The sequence below is a fragment of the Thermobia domestica genome, chromosome 3 (assembly GCF_964235325.1).
Source record: "Thermobia domestica chromosome 3, izTheDome1.hap1.1, whole genome shotgun sequence".
Taxonomy (NCBI): Eukaryota; Metazoa; Arthropoda; class Insecta; order Zygentoma; family Lepismatidae; genus Thermobia; species Thermobia domestica.
Window position 1 is genome coordinate 314,340,417 of NC_137456.1, and position 20,772 is coordinate 314,361,188.

A 20,772-nucleotide genomic window follows, 5' to 3' on the forward strand; every position below is an offset into this window, starting at 1 on the left:
TTAGATTGATTACTAGCTTAGTTATGCATATTTGTATAGTATAAGGTCATTATATTGCGTGTTTTAAAATAATATACGTATTTTGAAGTCTTCTAGGCTAAGAAAACTGGACATTTAGTGCAGTCAAATTACCGAAAAGTAAGGAACAAATTAGTAACAAGCTGAAAATTGGTAAAGATGTAGGGAATGAAGTTTTAAACAACATGCTAAAACTCCCCTGAAATCCCACCTGACTTTCGTTGCCATATTGGAAAATGACCGTTGGAAGTGTCAAATGAACAATATAAAGTAGTAATATCTTCGTTATGGTTGAACGTAAAGAGATAAATTTAGTGTCGTTTTATAGAATATAGATAACACAATATTTTTTGTTCCGAAACAATTTTTCATAAAACGTATACTTTTAGAAATATTTAGCTCTAAATTCTAAAATTCCGAAAACTACCGTCAAACGGATTTAAAATTTTATTGAACTTAGGAAGTTATTATTAACAAGTTGAATTTGACATAGATATTGGCAAAGATTACTGAAATGACATACTAAAATCCCACAACTTCTTCGTTCGCCATATTGGAAAATTTCAAAATGTCCGAAGTAATTGAAATATAACTTTCAAAATGAAATACAAAGTCTAGGCCGAGCTAAATATTTGAGAAACTGTAAATGCAGTCGATCCGAAGTCAAGTGGGATCAATGTTGGTGGGAGGGGGAAACACTATGACGTGGTTAAGGTTGTCGTTCGCCATCTTGGAATCAATTTGTTTATTTTAAATGGCAACATGGTCGTGTGACATATTAAACAACATCCTCGGTCAAAGAGAAACCCAACTGTAAGGTTGTTTTTTTTTTTTCAAAATCTGTAACGGTTTTGAAGTTGTGAATAGATTTAGGAAATGTTATGTGTGAAATGCTGTGAAATGTACCGTGCGAAATTTCGAATTGAAGGTTAAAGTGAAAAACAAGCTTTGTGACATCTCACATTACGTATTCTTTAATGACCAGGAAAAGACAGAGCCAACATACGTACATGATATAATTACAATCACATGACATGTTAAACATGTCTACCGTTCTGTTGAATGCACATTCTTAACTGTGCGTCCCAGTGCTTGTGCACTCTGCGAAGCATAGTCGGTGATATTTGTTCACAAACTGTAATGATTCTCCTTTTCAGGTGGCCAGTGTCATTAATTTTACACTGGTAGACAATAGCTTTAAAGTGCTTCAAAAGGTAAAAATCCAACTGAGGTCGGGGGACCTTGCTGGCCACTCAACTAGTCTATGCCGACCTATCCAGCAAACCGGGAAACTGTTCATTGAGCCATCGACTACATTACGACCATAATGTGGCGGTGCCCAATCTTGTTGCTAATATTGAGAAAATCTCCCTTCCTCGTTCAACAAAAGTGCCATCACAGTAATTTCAAGCATATCTCCATATTGTGCAACATCTTAGGTCTCATCAACGAAAACAGGTCCAATAAGTTTTCCCTCACATATTCCAGACCACACACTTACCTTATCTGCACCTTGCATCTTTGATGCATCTATCCAATTAAGATTTGTATGAGTCTGTTACCGAACATTTTTCTCAGTACCGAGAAATCCTAGAGTAAAGCTTTTTTGTTTCAAAATCTGCAACGGTTTTGAAGTTGTAAATTGACTTAGTATAGATTGTTATCTTTTAGACTTAAATTTTGTTATGTGCAGAACATTGTATGAACGGAAACTGCCTGTCTCTTTATTTTTTCTTGTAGGTAGGACGGGATGCTAACTCGAGAGAAAAGAATCGAAATTATTGTTTTGCCTGGAGGACGCAGTTCAGCAATAATACCAGGCGTCCTTAATGAGAGACATTCTAATCGCGAGCCGGTGACACACAATGGTGTACTAAAACTAATCCGCAAATTTAGGCAATGGGAAATGTTGATGATTTACCACGATCAGGATGACCACGAAGTGCAACTGTTCCAGACACATCAGCAGCTGTGTTGGGTGTATTGATGAAAAGTCCTACGAAGAATGTGCGACGTCTATCAAGTGAACATAATGTTAGTGTCGAAAGTTATCAAAAAATCTTAAAAAGGGAAAGTGGCACCCTTACAAATTACAGTTGGAACAAAAACTGTCAGAGATTAATCCTGATTGACCAATGGAGTTTTGTAAATAGGCGTTGACCCAGACAGCTCGTGACCCAGTGTTTCTTCATAACATTGTTTTTAGTGATGAGGTAAATTTATATGTAACAGGTGAGGTTAACAACCAAAATGTTCGGTACTGGGCTAATACAAATCCTAATTGGATAGATGCATCAAAGATGCAAAGTGCAGGTAAGGTAATGGTGTGATGTGGAATATGTGACGAAAAACTTACTGGACATGTTTTTCATTGATGGTACCTTAGATCCTGCACAATATGGAGATATGTTTGAAATTTGCTATTTTATCCGAGTATTGTTCATTTGACATTTCCAGCGGACATTTTCCAATATGGCAGCGAAAGTCAGGTGGGATTTCAGGGGACTTTTAGTATGTTGTTTAAAACTTTATTCCCAACATCTCTACTAATTTTCAGCTTGTTACTAACTTGTTCTTTTCTTCATTAAAATTTGAGCTTCATTAATAGTTACGAATTCCACTAATAGTTACGAAATCGGATTAAAATTAACTTATTTATTTCTGAAGGATGTATTTATGGCAGGAATAAGAAGTCAGTTAATATTAGCGACAATAGAAGGATTATGTTGTAATTATCAGGGAAGACAATTTATCGATCAGTTGTATGTATACCTTAGTAAAATGGAAATTTTCTACTCGTCTCTCACTGTTCACTTTAAGAAACAGTTCTGCTATTGTAGAGGACTCGGCTTAATAGCTGCTTCATAGTTAATTCACCCGATGAGGTGAAAGGTTAGAAAGAAAGAAAGAAAAACAGTAATTAAGTAAGTGCCTTTGAATTCTCATAATGTAAGTTATTACTAGTCATGGGTCATACAATAGATTTCATTCACGTCCTCAGTCATATTATGAAGATATGTGTATTTGGATACATGGCAAAGTTTCTCATTTTGAACAACGGGACATTTCATTTTAAAAGAACATTACAGTGAAAAGAATAACTATTCATTTTAAATTAAATCACCTTTCAACTTTTTTTTTCTAAGTTCATTTACCTCTGCTGTCTGTCATTTACTTCTTACGTTTGTACTTTCTCAATTAATAAAATAACAGAAATAACAGATTGCTTCCCCGTGTGCATTTCTATCATCACCTTACCTTGGTTAATCTACAAGCATGCACTTTCTTCATCGAGACGCAAATCAGAGTGAATAACCCAGGACATGAACCCGGAAAGAAGGCCATACAAAATGAATTGAGAGACTATTGGAAGGGACAGTCGACATGGAGCGAGGGACGAGTTAGAATGTAAACCGCGAGCTTCATTTTGAAATTTACAATTTAAAGCCTTGCTCTGTCTTATAGAGCACCTTTGTTTCGGCTAACGCCAGATAGCCATCTACGACGATGTATTGCTTTTTGAGAAGAAGTTTTTAAGTTTAACTAAAGTTGCGGTCTTCGCTAAGTTGGTTTCTCAGTCCGGGTTTCGCCAACTCTTAACCTTGGTTACTTGAACGGCCAGCCAACCAAACAGAGGGATGGACGGACGTCGGCCTGTTGGAGGAAACGTCGAGATGACAACAATCAGACCTGCAAGTAAGTGCGAGTAGATTAACCTATCCTGAAAGTTACTCCCTTTTTGCCCCTTTTCACCCCCTTTTACATCACAGTCTGTTTCTTTTGTACGTGTTGGATTTCATTTAAATGCAACCCAGGATGGATCCCGTACCTCATGTTTTGTTAAGTTCTATATTTACGAAATCCTGGGCGCAACTTGTCGGATCTGACATCCCCAAACATGTCAATTATTACCACATCATCTGAGCTTTCAGACCGACAAGGGGCGACTGCACATGGCGGAGATGTGGTTTTAACTTGTGTTGATGCACACATATCTGCGACTCTCGATTTATTTTGTTTTAGTTTGTTTGCAGCCCACCGTTAGAATTTAATGAAATTCTATTTGTTTTACCACCCTCCCTCCACCCTCTCAATTTGTTGTGTTACCTTGTTTTATGTGCTTTTTAGTTACATTATTTAGAGATATTTAGTGAAAATGGTGAATACTAACATTATGGCACAAGCTCGTCTTACGTCTCTAGATTCTATTGTGCGCCCCACATTTTTTCACGGCAAGTATGGGGAAGACGTTATTTGTTTTTTTGAGTATTTCGAATCTTACTGCGTCATTTATGAGTTCAATGCAGTAAAGAAGCGTCATTTGCTTCCATATTTATTACGGGACGGAGCCTTAGCGTGGTTTCTAGCCTTAACTAGGACAGACGAATTTGTGAATCTGTCGTATGTAGATATAAAGAGACGAATGATCACATTATTTGGTGGTTTTGTAGTTAAGAAGGTGACGGAACACACCATTCGTTCTAGAGATCAAAAAGAAGGAGAACCTATTATGTCATATATTTATGAGAAGCTAGATCTCATACTTAGTTTCGATAAAGCCATGCCTATTCAACAACAAATTAATTTCCTTATTGACGGGTTATTGCCTCAGTATTTTAAACTTACATGCAACAAATCGTTTCCATCCGTTGATGCGCTGAGTTTTTATTACAAGAACAGTCAGCTGAGCTAATAGTGAGTTATAAGACGCTCATTAAAGCCAATTCGAAAGAACGAATCTTGCAGTTTAGTACACCGGAATTTATCGCTAAGATAGCTGATGTTTCATTGCGCGGTAATTCTCATGTTACATTTCCTCTCGAAGAACAACAGGGAAAAAAAGAAATGCTTGCACGTTTGCATTATGATATCTTATCCGCTGAGAAAGAATGCGGTACTCAACAGTCAGTAGATTCTATTCCGTCTCATCAACAGAAATGTAACTCTTTTTCTTCTTTTTGTCCCTCTGAATGTAAGAGTGCTAATAATAATAATAATATGCATGATAGAATGGGCTCTGCGACGAATACTTCTGTTATTCCTAAGAACGAACAAAACAAACGCAAACAGAATCATAGTACGTCTCACGTGAATAATAAAATACACTGTCCGGCCAAAGCATTAGTGTGCAACATGGCACAATTCAAGGGAAGTAATAATTGTAATGTTTTCCATAGCGGAAATAGTTCAGGGAATAGTGAGAGACCTGCTTTTAAGACTCACACGATAACTACGCCTATTGTTAGGGATAGGATTCTGCCTTGCATCAAAATTACTATTGGAAATAAAGAGTAGAAAGCATTGTTGGACTCTGGGAGTCAAATTTCAATTTGCACTAGGGAGCTCCTTCCTCCGAACACTAGACTTGTTAAAAGACGTACTATTATCCGTGGCATCTCGGGTAAAGGACTTGAAACTAACACGTTAGCTGTACTGAAGTTCAAAATTGACGGTTATTCATTTACGCATACTTTTAGAGTTGTAGACAAATTTGCATCTTCTGTTTTGTTGGGGAACGATTGGTTACTCCCTCAACATGTAACTATTAACCAGGATATTCACGTAGTTCATATAGTTAGATTTGGGAAACCTACTGATCACGCGCTACCTGAAAGTCATGCTATAGGCACAGTTTCCGAACAAACAGCGAACCTTATGCAGGCGTATTTCATAACGGCGAAATCTGTTACTTTGCCTCCAAATTCCAGTGTTTCAGTACCTGTTCGTAAAATTAATGATTTAGTGGGACTTAAAAATGTTTTGCAACCCAATGAGAAAATATGTTCTAAAGCCGAAATTTTTGTCAATGAATCCAGAGTGGATCCTGTTAATCCTGTCATTAGAGTAGTCAACCCAACCAACAAAAAGTTGTGTTTAGAGAAAAATCTTCATTTTTGTGAAGCTATTGACATTACGCCGGGTGCACATTATCCAAATGATACAGATAGTGTTCAAAATCATGGTTTAACCAGTAAACAAGACAACAATAACTTTCCTGCTGGTTTTGATGTCAAGCGTGTGGACATTAACCCTCAACTTTCGGACGATCAGAAGCAAATGTTTTATTCTGTTATAGAGGAGTATAAGGATTGTTTTTTTTGGTCAGAGGATGATTTTGGAGTGGCCAAGGGCTACGTACATGAAATCAAAATGCTAGATAACGTCCCAGTTCACACCAATCAGTTTCCTATCCCCTTCCACTTAAGAGAAGAAGTTAAAAAACAGATTGATACTTTGCTTAAACAAAAGGTTATTAGGAGGTGCATCTCGAGTTACAACTCGCCAATTCTTCTCGTGAAAAAGAAGTATGGATCTTATAGATTTTGTTTGGATTGTAGAGCGATCAATTTACACATTGCACCAGACAGTTTTCCTGTACCGTCGATAGAAGACATTCTTTCGCGTCTTAGTAAGTGTCGCTACCTGTGCTGCTCGGACTTGCTCAGTGGTTTTTTTCAAGTGAAAATCGCGGAAGAATACCAACACGTCACTGCCTTTTCAATCCCAGGAGCTGGTTCATTTTGTTTTACAACACTCCCACAAGGCCTTATCACTAGTTCCGCTGGTTTAAACAGATTAGTGAAAATGACTTTGGAAGGATTAGAATCTGAACAAATTTTCGGGTACCTTGATGATTTTTTTTGGGGTGGGAACACTTTTGAGGATATTATCAATCTCACTAAGAAGTTATTTCAACGAATTAGAGAACGTGGTCTTAAACTTGCACCAGAAAAAACGAAATTGGCTTATTTTTCATTAACAGTTTTGGGACACGATATTTCGTACGATGGCTTGCGAATTTCCAAGAAAATAACTGACTCCATTAGTAATTATGAACGTCCGAAGACGAAAAAACATGTGAAAAGTTTTCTAGGATTAGCTAGCTTTGTAAGACGATTCTTACCTTATTTTTCTGAAATTGCGGAACCTTTGAACTCACTTCTAAGAAAGGATGTACCGTTTAAGTGGACACAAAAACAACAAGATGCTTTTGAGAAAGTTAAAGACCTTATCATAAAATCGCCATATTTAATGCATTATAATCCGAAACACCCTGTATACTTGTTCTGTGATGCATCAACTCGCGGTCTGGCTGCCGTGCTCAAACAACCCATATGCTCTCCAGATGACCCAGAGTTAGCACCCATTGCTTATTGTAGCCGTAGCTTAAGTAAAAGCGAGAAGTCTAGACACCCTTATGAACTTGAACTTTTGAGTATTATATATGCCTTTCGATCCTTTCGTTACTTTTTACTAGGACGTCATTTTTTTTAAAACGGATTGTAAGAGTCTTTTGTTTTTGAAGCAGACAAAAATGTAGGTAAATTTGCTAGGTGGCTTAGTTTTATTGAACAGTATAACTTTACTGTGACACACATATCTGGGGTATCTAACATAGAAGCCGATGCACTTTCACGTTTTTCTCGTGCCCCCAGGAACATTTCTGATGAGCAACAAAATGAGGAAGACCCTCGAGTATTTTCTTCCACTGTTACTGAGTGTAACAATATGCTAAGTGACGAACCTTCTCTCAGAGATGAACAAATGAAGGACCCATTTTATAAGGATATTTTTGATTGGTTAGAAAACAAGGAAAAGAAAAATCCCAAAATTGAAAGACAAGCATTTTATTTCACGGTTAAAGAAGGAATTTTGTATAGAAAACAAAAAACATCTAGTGGTATAAAATTTTTTGTTGCTGTACCTGTTTCATTACGCTATAAAGTTTTTGACGCGGCTCATACTTCTGCCATTGAATCAAGTCACGGAGGTTTTTCTAAGACATGATCTTTTAGTGAAATCTGTGTATTTCCCTAATATGAAACAATATATCTATCAGAAATGCAAAGAATGTTTAATTTGCCAGTCCAGCAAAAATAAACCTGGTTCTGCTTATGGTACATTGCAAACGTATCCTCAAGTGCCGCCCTTCTATCGCATTTTCGTAGACATTGGAGGGGTGTACTCCTCGAGTAATATTTTGAGACACAAGTATTTGATTGTCGTTGTCGATGCTGCTACTCGGTATACTATTTGTGGTTCATTAGCAGATATAACAGCATCTTCTGTAAGTAGTTTTCTTTATGAAAATGTAATTTTGAAATACGGTATTTTTAAAGAATTAGTCACAGACAAAGGTCCATGTTTTACAAATAATCTATTCAAGGAGTTGTGTGCTATGATTGGGGCTAAGATTCGATTTGTTAATGTTCAAGCTCATTACGCTAACGGGACTGCTGAGATAGCTATCCGAAACATTGAACAGAGACTGAAATCTGCGTTGTGTAATAAAGATCAAGGAAAATGGGTCGAACTGCTGCCATCTGTTGTGTTAGCCCACAATTTAACTGTCAATTTATCCTCTGGATACAGCCCCTTTGAACTTTTGCATGGATTCAGATGTAGGATGCTACATGAAGCAATTTTGGACACCCCTTGTCAATTTCAGGACAATGCTGAACGTTTACAGCAACTTGGAGAAATACGAGACAAAGCCCATGATAAATGGTTCCAGAGACATAAGACGGCGACAAAATTTTATGACAAACGTCATTCAAAACACAACTTTAAAGTCGGAGACAAGGTATGGATTTTGGACAGCACCATGAAGAAAGGATCCACCAGAGCTTTCAGTGCACGTTATTTTGGTCCAGGAATCATTCAGGATATTGACCACCCAAATTCCTATTTTGTTAAGTTCAAGACTGCACGAGGAAGACTCAAGGTTGATTCGATTGCAGTACAGAGATTGAAGAAGTACTACGAGAAACAGGAGAAGGAAAACGAGGAAGAAGGAGAAGAAGATGATGTTGACTTGGATATACAAGACGTTGTTGAGGATGCTACTGCGAATGCCTGCTGTGCCGACGAACAGGAAGAAAAAAATAAGAGAGAGAAAGAAAAAGAACGCTATGAAATTGTTTTTAATCCTGCGGTAAACATGATAGAAAAAGAAGATATTCCATCTGTGAATCTTCGTGAGGTTGTGATTGCCAACCAATTACACACTTGGGCTGAAACAGGGAAGAATTGTTCCGGCTTGAAACCGGAGTTTGGTGCCAATTCTGCAATCAACAAGAAAATCAGTGGTTTTCGTGGAGATATTGCTATGATTAAAGCTGACGCTGTTGTCAACCCCACGAATGAATTACTCATTCCATTAGGAGGAGCGGATAGAAGTATCCAAGAAACTGCAGGAGAAGAATTTCGTAAAGATTGCGAGAAAATATGCTCTTTGAAACCAGGACAAGTGAAGATTGCTCCAGGCTATAATCTCCCCGCTGATTATGTATTATTGACATGTGGTCCCAGAGATGCGAACAAGAAGACTTTGGAGAATTGTTATAACAATTGTTTTGATTTTGTGTTGAAAAATCAGCTTTCAACTGTGGCTTTTCCTTGCATCGCTGCTGGTGCATTTCATTTCCCTAAGGAACCTGCTGCGAGAATTGCATTGTTGAGTACACGAAAATTTTTAGAGGATCATGTGGACAACGTAAACCGTATTGTATTGTGTATTTTCGACAAGGAGAATTGGGATCTCTATCAGCGTCTTTTACCTGTGTATTTTCCCCTGGAAGAAGGAAAAGGAGCGGAAGCTGTTTCTCTGCAATGAAGTTTTTTTAAAAAAAAAGAGGAAAAAGAAGACGGTTCTCAAAGGAAGATTTGATGAATTAGGAACATCTGTGAAGTTGGTAACGAATTTTGTTTTGACACTGGCCATGTCATTATGGAATTTGTTTTGATTTGTTTGTATTTCTAAGTCTTGCCGGCAATAACAATTACAACGAAAATAAGGAGAAAAAGGAGTACTCATATAGACATCATTGTTTCTTCAGTTACTTAGAACTGTTGGTTAACTTTGTAGAATACGTTCTTTTTCTTGGTCATCTTATCAACAGCTTATAAACTGAATAAATTAGTATCTAGGCGCCAAATCAACATATTATTGATACATTATGTTTTGCAGAAGAAAACTAGGGAGATAGACGCAACTATGAATTGATATGTATATGCTATCTATGTTATGATAGTGATGAAGAAGGAATTCTTACGTTTTTTTGCATTTTTTAAGATGCATTTTATAACCCAAATGTGGATGTAAAGAAGAATGAAGTTTTTTCTTTCCCTGGATTTTTGATTTGATCTTACGATTTGTTATTAATTATTGGGAATATACTCAGTCAATGTATTCTTTTCAAAGGAATATACACTGTTACAACCTCTTGCATGATTTTAGTAATCTTTTTGAATGATCAATTTTTCATCGCCTGCAGTGTATATAATAAACTTGCGTATTCCTTCATGAAGATGACTTGGGATTTATGTAGATGACTTGGGATGAAGATTTGTGCTTATTTGATGTATATTTTTGTATATTTGAAGATTTGACTTGATTCCACATTTTCCTGATTCCATACTTTTACTTTTGTATAAAAAAAGTTTTTCTTTTTTTCTCTTTTAGCGCATATTTAGTTAGGGATTTAGGAATATGTTTGATGATAGTCTGTCATGTTGATTTCTTTTAAGGTTTTAATAGCCAGTGCAGAGGGCTATAACTCTGCCAACATGTCGGACATTGTGGAACTAAATTCTCCACAATTCGTTTTTCTAAAACCTGAAATCAACATTCTTTTGTGTTGTTTTATCTATTCTTTCTATGGGTAGCTAGATTAATTTTTCTTCTACCGCGTAATGATTATTTTGATTATAGGGTTACAATTTTATTGGAATTGGAGTTTTTATTTACTATATATAGATATATACGTATGGATTATGGTTTAGTTATTACTTTTGCATTTTCCCCCCTGATTTTTCGTCGATTTTTTTTCATTCCATTACATTATCCAATTATTGTCCCTACTCCCATATCTTACGTGTTTTGGGCAGTCATTGACTGTATCCTCTAAATTTTGTGATGTTACTATTATATACCTGTCTACCCTACTCCTATAATCTACTTGTACTGAATGAACTTTCCAGTTATGTGATGTGTAAGGACATTGTACCTGTGATTTCCAGATCTACATGTTGTGCTTAGTGATGCTGTGTTTACAACATCGACGTTGCTGTGCTTACGTCATTTGGCATTGACTGTTCTGCTGTCAACTGTGTTAGTGTGTGAACATTTCTGCTGTACTCATCATTTCTTATCATATGATTCTTTTCAGACTATATTTGCTGCTGTGTTTTTATCATGAAGTCTGAATGAAACTACAAAGATGCTACTGTTTTCTTTTATTGAAAAACTAAAAAGTGATTTTTTTTTTGTCTCCGAAATGTTTTCATTCGGGACTTTGATTTCAGGGGGGGGGATGTGAAGATATGTGTATTTGGATACATGGCAAAGTTTCTCATTTTGAACAACGGGACATTTCATTTTAAAAGAACATTACAGTGAAAAGAATAACTATTCATTTTAAATTAAATCACCTTTCAACTTTTTTTTCTAAGTTCATTTACCTCTGCTGTCTGTCATTTACTTCTTACGTTTGTACTTTCTCAATTAATAAAATAACAGAAATAACAGATTGCTTCCCCGTGTGCATTTCTATCATCACCTTACCTTGGTTAATCTACAAGCATGCACTTTCTTCATCGAGACGCAAATCAGAGTGAATAACCCAGGACATGAACCCGGAAAGAAGGCCATACAAAATGAATTGAGAGACTATTGGAAGGGACAGTCGACATGGAGCGAGGGACGAGTTAGAATGTAAACCGCGAGCCTCATTTTGAAATTTACAATTTAAAGCCTTGCTCTGTCTTATAGAGCACCTTTGTTTCGGCTAACGCCAGATAGCCATCTACGACGATGTATTGCTTTTTGAGAAGAAGTTTTTAAGTTTAACTAAAGTTGCGGTCTTCGCTAAGTTGGTTTCTCAGTCCGGGTTTCGCCAACTCTTAACCTTGGTTACTTGAACGGCCAGCCAACCAAACAGAGGGATGGACGGACGTCGGCCTGTTGGAGGAAACGTCGAGATGACAACAATCAGACCTGCAAGTAAGTGCGAGTAGATTAACCTATCCTGAAAGTTACTCCCTTCTTGCCCCTTTTCACCCCCTTTTACATCACAGTCTGTTTCTTTTGTACGTGTTGGATTTCATTTAAATGCAACCCAGGATGGATCCCGTACCTCATGTTTTGTTAAGTTCTATAATTACGAAATCCTGGGCGCAACTTGTCGGATCTGACATCCCCAAACATGTCAATTATCACCACATCATCTGAGCTCTCAGACCGACAAGGGGCGACTGCACAATATCAACATAAAATCAAACGAAATTGTTGATAACCTATCTAAAAAAAAGCAAGAGACACAGAAATTATCGCCAATATCAAACTTCCCCTTTTAAATTTCAAATATTACATTGATCAAATGATTTCTGAGCAATCTGTCATATGGAAAAACAAAAACCGAACAGGTCCTGGAACTTATTATTGGGAAATTTATCCCGTTCGCTCTACCACGTGGAATGACCTGCGTTCTTGGTCTAGATCCAAAATTATTATATATTATAGACTCAGGTTTAATATAGCAATCACACCCTACCTCTTGTACAAAATTCGCAGGATTATGTTGGTGTAATGAACAAGTAGGCACTTTGGATCATCTTCTCTTTCACTGCTCTCTATTATCTAAACATAGGACAATAGTTATGAAAGTTTTACATCAACGCTATGGCTATGGCCCATTCTCAATTAAACAACTTTTGACAATAAACGATTTAGACATTTTGCATTACATCATTACCTTTTTTCAAGATAATGGTCTTGCACTCTGAAACTATAGCATGCTTATCCGGAATCTAATAGTAAATGTTATAATTTAACATATACACATTTTTAACCATCTTTTCTTCCGGTGAAAAAAAAATCGCTTAATTACACTTTACATAAACGTATATTCTTATAAACATAATAGCAGATTTTTTTATTACCAAACTGAACTATTACTCAAATTCAATTTTTCAATTTCACCGGAAAAGGCCTAACACTGGAAAAGGCCTAAGAACACACCTTCCAACTAACAATCATAATTTTACATAGTTTTCTATATTAAGGATATGGGTGAAACAGACTTAAGTCTGCACTCTTTAATTTTAACACCTATTGTTAGGTGAAGTGGAGTAATGTAAGTTTATTTTGGCTTAACCAGGGTACCTCTTTGCTCTAAATTAATTAGTTACATGTGATTAACTTAGTCAACTACTACGTGCTAAATACACTTCTGATAACCACACGTTAATCAAACCTTTAGTATGACGCTAATCATTCGTCAAAACGACTCTGCATAAGGCCCTTAAATACGTAATATATACATTAATATGAGTTTTATATACTAGCATAGAGTAGATGTATCTCAATTTAGGTCAATGATTTGAAGACCTATCGACCCTGTTGAACTAGAAGCTCTTTCACAGCGCTTAGCTATATGTAAATGAGAACAGGCAGATTTTTTTTTTTTTAAAGAAAGATTAGACACGTCCAAAATACACTGATACGTTGTTTCATTTACATACCTAGATTGTCTTTGTCTTGCGGCATGAACAGGTTACGAGCTTTCAGTAACACCACAGTTAGTCTCTCTGCAGACGGCAAGTAGCTCAGAGACACTAACACCTCCTGTCTTTCTTCCGGTGGCTGTGAAAGGAATTACAATCATGTTAGTCACTAACACAGTATAAAGTTTGATACATTTTCAAATTGCAAGCCCTAGCTTAAAAGAAGTAAGACGAAATCTAATTGTGTTTTTATAATATATATTAAAAGTTATAAAACTCCCAAGCGGCTTAGTGTTATGGCGATTTTGTCCCGAAAGATTTTATTTCAAATGTCCCTAACAATTTTGTTCATATTTCACAAATTTCATTAAGAACATCATGATATGAAGAAACTAATTTTTCTCACAGAATTTCGGAAAAGACTTGCATATCAGAAAATCTACTTCACTGACCAATTTTGAGATAAGTTTTTCTTTATATACAGGGTGCACAATATCTTGAAACGCTGTAGTAAGTTTTAACCGTTTTGGGAAGCTATTTTAAAACAGTCTTTCTTCAGAGATGAAAAAAAATTAAACAATCAAGCTGAATTCTTCTTACACAGAGTATTCCACTACATACAATGACTTACTTAACAAATTAAATGCAAATATATATCACATTCCTCAACTGAACGATCGGCTTTGTATTTGTATGCCATGCCCGTCTCTGAGACTTATTAACCACACTCGTCTTCTTAGTCCATATGACGTGTTTATATTCCACACTCAACGAATCGATCAGTTTTGTGTTTTTATGCCACGACCGTCTCTGAGATTCATAAACCTCACTCATCCTCTCACTCAGTGTTGCTAAATGGCTGTAAGTGGCGGATTGGGCATTTCTTATAAAATGCTCTCGGTATTAAAATATCAAATTGGGCGACACACACTACTTTTTGGGCTACTTTTAGTTATTTGCAAGCTATAAATATTAAGAATACGTGATTTTTTATTTTTACATATAAAATCATAAATCATTACTAGTTTTATATAATGTAACAAAGGTCAAGCTTGTCGAATATTCTAGTCACATTGAACAATAGTTTTACTCAGACTAACACGTTTTGCTTTAATTTCTTTTAAAATCGTCAAATCTAACAGTAGTAGATTTTTCTTGCGTGTTTGTGCTTTTGCAGTATTGCTGATCGGAAAAGAGCTTCTACGATTAATTGTTTACTGTATGATCCAAATTAACATAATGAAAGGAAATCTTTAAGTTTTACGTACCACGGTTATGCCGGCTAGACTAAAGGAGACGGCGACAATAAGAAATAAATGAACTGGTGAAATGAAAAAAGTGGAAGGAAACGCTATAACTCCGAGAAAACCCACGCACACGGTGTTTGTCCACCACAAAGTTCACTTGGCGCGAGCTGGGATCGACCCAAGGACCCTATATACCAGAGGTGAACGCTCTACCACTGATATTAACATAATGATTTAGGTTAGGATTTAGATTTCTGGGCTTTCAGCATCTAAGGCCATTTAGGCCGTCACGTTTGAAGGATGACGTACCTCGGTGAGCACACTACCCAGGGAAAGGGAAGGAAGAAAGGATTGGGGAACGAAGGAAGCGGCCTGGGATCTATAAGTTAGGTACCACCCCGGCATTTGCCTGGTATGAATGAGGAAAACCCAGGAAAACCTCATTCAGGGTGTAGTGATGAGCGCAAGAGTCTTGGTCTTGCAGTTTTTGCAAGAGTCTTGCATGCAAGACCAAGACCAAGACCAGGTATCCCGATGCAAGACCAAGACCAAGACCAAGACCAGATATCCCGATGCAAGACCAAGACCAAGACCAAGGGGTGCAAGACCAAGACCAAGACCAAGACTCTTGCGCAAGAGTCTTGCACAAGTACCGGCACTACTTGAATTTTTTATATAATGTAAAAAAGAAGGAGATGGATGTTTTGGCTTCAGTAAAAATGCTGCTGGAGTGAATGTGTTCCCAGTAGTTTATGCAATCCGTGTGAGTCGATCAGTATGTCGTTTTCTGAATCGGTTGTTTGCGTTTTCTGTAGATATTACTCGTTTTCAAGCCATAACGGTGTCATTTCGCACCATGTGAGCTTTTTTGGTGGACAAACACCGTGTGCGTGGATTTTCTAGGTATTTTTTCGTTTTCTCCTACTTTCTTCGTTCTACCATTTCAGTCATTTCTCATCATCACTGTCTCCCTTGTTTAACGCCTGTGTTTAACGCCTTGGTGCACAATCGTGGGACGTTAAACTAGATACTTCATTTCATTTCAAAGCATATTAGTGGTGTTCTTTTTCCAAAACTAAAGAGATATGTATTATTGAACATAGGTAATACCGTACACCATAGATCGACTACATGGGTATGGCCTTGGCTCCGAGACTCAAGCATCTGTTGGAAATTTTCAATGTGTGCTCTTAAAACTAATATCGAAATAACATTTTCATGACATTGACAGAAACTTAGTGCATGTGACCGCAAGTTTTTGATTTTATGGGCGGATGCTTATACGTTGAATAATTGTTTATTAATATAACTTTTAGCCTCCTTCGGTATACGGCATATTGAGGATTGAGAGATATAACATTATACTTCAACAATAAATCTATATTAGAGCTCTTCCGTGGCTAAGCGGTTAGCGTACGCGCCTTTGGCTTGGGAGACCCGGGTTCGATTCCCGGCGGGAACTCATGTGGTTCGGATTCCACGTTACTCAGTAGGTCCACGTCTCATATAGCCTCGCTGCTGACCGGGACGTTAAACCCAACCTCAGCTCAATAAATCTATATTATACAATTGAAAGTGACTATGTTTGTGACTCCTAATCTCTTGAATCAACCAACCGATCTCGATCAAATTTTGAACATACATGAGGTTTGGGCCTGGGGGTGTTTTCGGTATTTCACTTTGACGGTAAAACTTAGGGGAGGGGAAAGGGGGAGTTATAAAATAATAAATAAAACTTAATAACTCTTGAACCAATCGACCAATCTCGATCAAATTCTCAACATAGATGAGGTTCAAGCCTGGAAGTTATCTGTCAGTTCACTTCGACGGAGCAATGTAGGGGAGGAGGGAGAGATGTACAAAAGTCAATATAAATAAAAATAACAATGACTAAGTTTGTGACTTAATAACTCTTAAACCGATCTCAATCAAACTTTTAACATGTATGAGGTTCGATACTGGAAAGTTTTTTTTTTCTTTTTTAGAATTTGCTTCACGTTGATGGTAGAACCTAGGGGAGGAGGAAGGGAGGAATATTTATATAAAATAAATAAAACTTAATAACTTTTGAAACACCCAACCGATTTGATCAAATTTTCAATATAGATGAAGTTCAGGGCTGGTGCAATTTTTATCAGTTTACTTTGATGCAACGTAGGGGAGGTGGAGGAGGGATATATATATATATATATATATATATATATATATATATATATATATATATATATATATATATATATATAATATGTAAAAAATAAAACTATAAGAAAATATAAGTGCTGTCTTTGTGACTTCATCACTCTTGAACCAGCCAATCGATCTCAATCAAATTTTCAACATAGATGAGGTTCTGACTTGTTTTTTTTTTTTTTAAATCAAATCACTTTGACGGTAGAACTTAGGGTAGGAGGTGGGGATGGAAAATGTACAAAAATAAATAAAATTTAATAACTCTTGAACCTCCGACCGAACTCGGTCTCATTTTCAACATAGATGAGGATCGGGCCTGAGGTGGTTTCTGTCTTATCACTTTGACGGTGCAGTTTAGGGGAGGAGAATGAAAGATATTTAAAAAATGATCGAAAATGACCGATTTTAAAATGAAGTCTATAGTTTTAGAGGTCGCTGAGATAAGCAGTGACACTTCCGATGCTATTTAAATCCAAGTTCAGCCCCGTAGCTTGGCGGAGGGAAGAGAAGATATATACAAACGATCGAAAATGACAAATATTATTGTCGAAGCCATAGTTTTCCAGTTCGCTGAGTTGAATACTGATACTTCCGATACAGGTTCCGACCAAATTCAGCCTCGATACATAATACGTTCAAAAATGACCAAATATTGGTGTCGAATCCATAATTTTTGGAGTCGCTAAGGTGAACAGTGATACTTCCGATCCCGTTTAAATGCAAATCCAGCATCGCAACTTGGGGGAGGAACAAGATATATATATAAAATTATCAAAAAATACCATTATCAATGTCGAACTCATGGTTTCCGAGGTCACTGAGATGAACAATGATACTTCCGATGCCGTACCTCGCAACATGGGGGTGAATGAGATATATGTTTATTAAGTATGACCGATATTAGTGCCGAATTCTTAGTTTTGGGGGTCTCTGAGACGAACAGTGACACTTAAATTCAGCCCCGCAACTTCGGGAGGAGGAAGGAAATATAAAAATAATCGAAAATGACCGATATCACAGAGCGCTTTACTAATAGTAAAAAGTGACTGACTAACGAAATGTATTATTATTTTTTTAAAGTTTAACCCAACGAAGTGGGTAATTAATGCTAGTAATCCATATTCCCAAGTGCGACTTCAAATAACTTGGAGTTTGATGCCGTTATTTTGTATTTCCAATACAGGTCAAAATATTTATATAGATTGAATTTACACAAAAGACATAGACAGTTGAATCGATTTCAGTTTTCACTCAAACTATTCTAAAATATTAAGAGGTTTGATTATAATAATTATTATTTTAATTTTCTCTTTCTCTTTTTTTTAGTCAATATTGCTAAATATATCATCATCTTCATAATAGCTATTCTGCCTTATTGGCAGGTTACTTGCAGCAACTGAGACGCTTCGACGTTCGGTGGTCCTCATCTGGTCTCTTCGTCTTGACGTAGCAATTTTCTGTTTTTATACCTTCCTTCAACTAGTCTCTTTGGCTCCCTTCCTCTCTTTCCTTCCACAATACCCTCCAGCACGTCCCTCATAATACAGTTCCTCCTCAGCCAATATCCTAACCAGTTCATATTCCTCCTCTTAACAATACCTAAAGTTCTTCTTTTTTTTCCTACTGCTAATTTTTTTTAACACCTTCTCATTCGTTTTCCGTTCAACATAGCTAATTCTCTCCTTTTTTGTCCATGCTCATGTATCGAAAGCCTGCAATTTTTTCATCACTTTTGCGTAATGTCAATGTTTCTGCCCATAGAGTACATATTGGAATCTGTAAAACAAAACCTCAATATTTCATTGGAAGTTTGATTAATACAAGGATTAGCTAATCGTGGTTGAAAAGAAAAATCTGACGCCTTTAGAGTGTAAAAATAATTTTGCAATTCATGCTATATCAATAAACTGTGCCGTCTTGATTTTCTTTCATGCGTCTCAGGGGTAGCATCCCCAGTTTGGGAACCAGTGGAGTGTTGGATCTGTTAAAAAAATATAAACAGATTACAAAACGTTGTGATTTAGGCATATCTTACAAGTAGTGAAGCGTGGGCACCCATTAAAAAAGGAAATATAATCACCTATATTGTACACTATCATGATATTTACACAAAGTTAAATTATATTACATTTAGAAACACGTATTATATTTCCGTCACTATTGGCGCATTGTAGAGTTTATTATCCCTTATATCCATAGTAAAATTTACCTAGGAAAAGCTTGAGATTTCTTAAATGCAAGACTTGCAAGACTCTTGCATGCAAGACCAAGACCAAGACCAAGACTGGGTGTGCAAGAATAAGACCAAGACCAAGACTAAGGGTTCCAGTGCAAGACCAAGACCAAGACCACCCCGGTCTTGGTCTTGCATTTGCTCATCACTATCAGGGTGGCTGGCCTGAAAAAGAGTTTTACACTTTTTCGACCGAGTGCCCCCACCGGGAATCGAACCTGGGACCTCTCGCACCGAAGGCGAGAGCGTTAGTTCTTACGCTACACGGGGCCACTGATATTAACATAATGAGTAGGCGCAGTAAGTATAATAAGAACTTCCAAATTCATGGCTCACAGATAAACAATTTAGTAAATAAATTGAAGTATTGAGGAATATCAGTGGAAAAGTGTACTGTAAATTTTATAAGGTGTATTTCAGAGTCCACAAAACTGAGTTAAACAAATATAAAGATAACCAAGTAAGTTCTGTCACTTTTGTGGAGGTCTGTGTTCAAGTGGCCCTCGGGGCCGCGGTGGCTCAGTGGTAGAGCGTTCACCTCTGGTGCTTGGGGTCTCGGGTTCGATCCCCGCCCCCGCCAAGTGAACTTTGTGGTGGACAAACACCGTGTGCGTGGGTTTTCTCGGGGTTCTCCCGTTTCCTCCCACTTTCTTCATTCCACCATTTCATTCATTACTCATCTTCACCGTCTCCTTTAGCCTAACCGGCATAACAGTGGGACGTAAAACTCGAAGATTTCATTTCATTTCAAGTGGCCCTCACACCGTGAGTTGAATGCGAATGGAGATAAGGTGAAAGTAAGTTGTCGGCGTGGGTATGTCCAACATACTACCTGGCTGTGGCAGTTCAGTTACACCGTGAACTTTCGTAAGGACAGAGTGACATGAGACCTTCACAGAGCGTCATACGGGCGTGTACTGTACGAGTTCAAACTGGGGTCAAACGCCGCTGCAGCGGGACGGAAGGTATACCAGGCCTTTGGTGTCGGTTTCGTGACTACGCGGATAGTGCAGCGGTGGTTTAACAACTTTAACGGCCGTGACGAAACACTCGAAGGCGTACCACCAAGGGCTCCGATCCTGAAGGGGCCTCCCCCCAAAGGTCATGTGATACCCCAAGTGTATTTATGAATATACAATATTTGGCATAATTTTAATGCAATTTGTCTTAACATCCTCATATCTATATCTATATCTATATCTGTATATATATATATATATATATATATATATATATATATATATATATATATATATATACCTTCTGCATCTGAGTGGCCCCTGCCCCAAATTTACAGAGAAATCGGCGCCCTTGCGTACAACCTGCCAGAAGACCAACATATGTACAAAGTGAAGATCTTCAGGCAGTAATTGAAGCGAACAGTGACCAGACATATGAGAAACTGGGACTACAATTCAGTGTGAGTGGAGAAAGCATTCTTCAGCACCTCCATCAACGTGGGAAGCACTACAAATTGGGTCGATTGGTCCCACATGATTTGACTACGTGCCAGAAGGCAACGCGAGCAGACACCTGTATTTCTTTGCTATCTATTCTGAGGAAGGAGCCATTTCTGGA

General features: G+C 37.3%; 1 protein-coding gene across 1 annotated transcript in view; it reads right to left on the reverse strand.

Annotated features, from left to right (window-relative positions):
• The window catches only part of Sytbeta (Synaptotagmin beta), a 506,258-nt gene that overhangs the window by 52,148 nt on the left and 433,338 nt on the right, over positions 1-20,772 (reverse strand). The window contains exon 6 of the mRNA XM_081753867.1: positions 13,543-13,663. Coding sequence (XP_081609993.1) covers positions 13,543-13,663 — 121 coding nt within the window. The remainder of the gene's footprint in view (positions 1-13,542; positions 13,664-20,772) is intronic.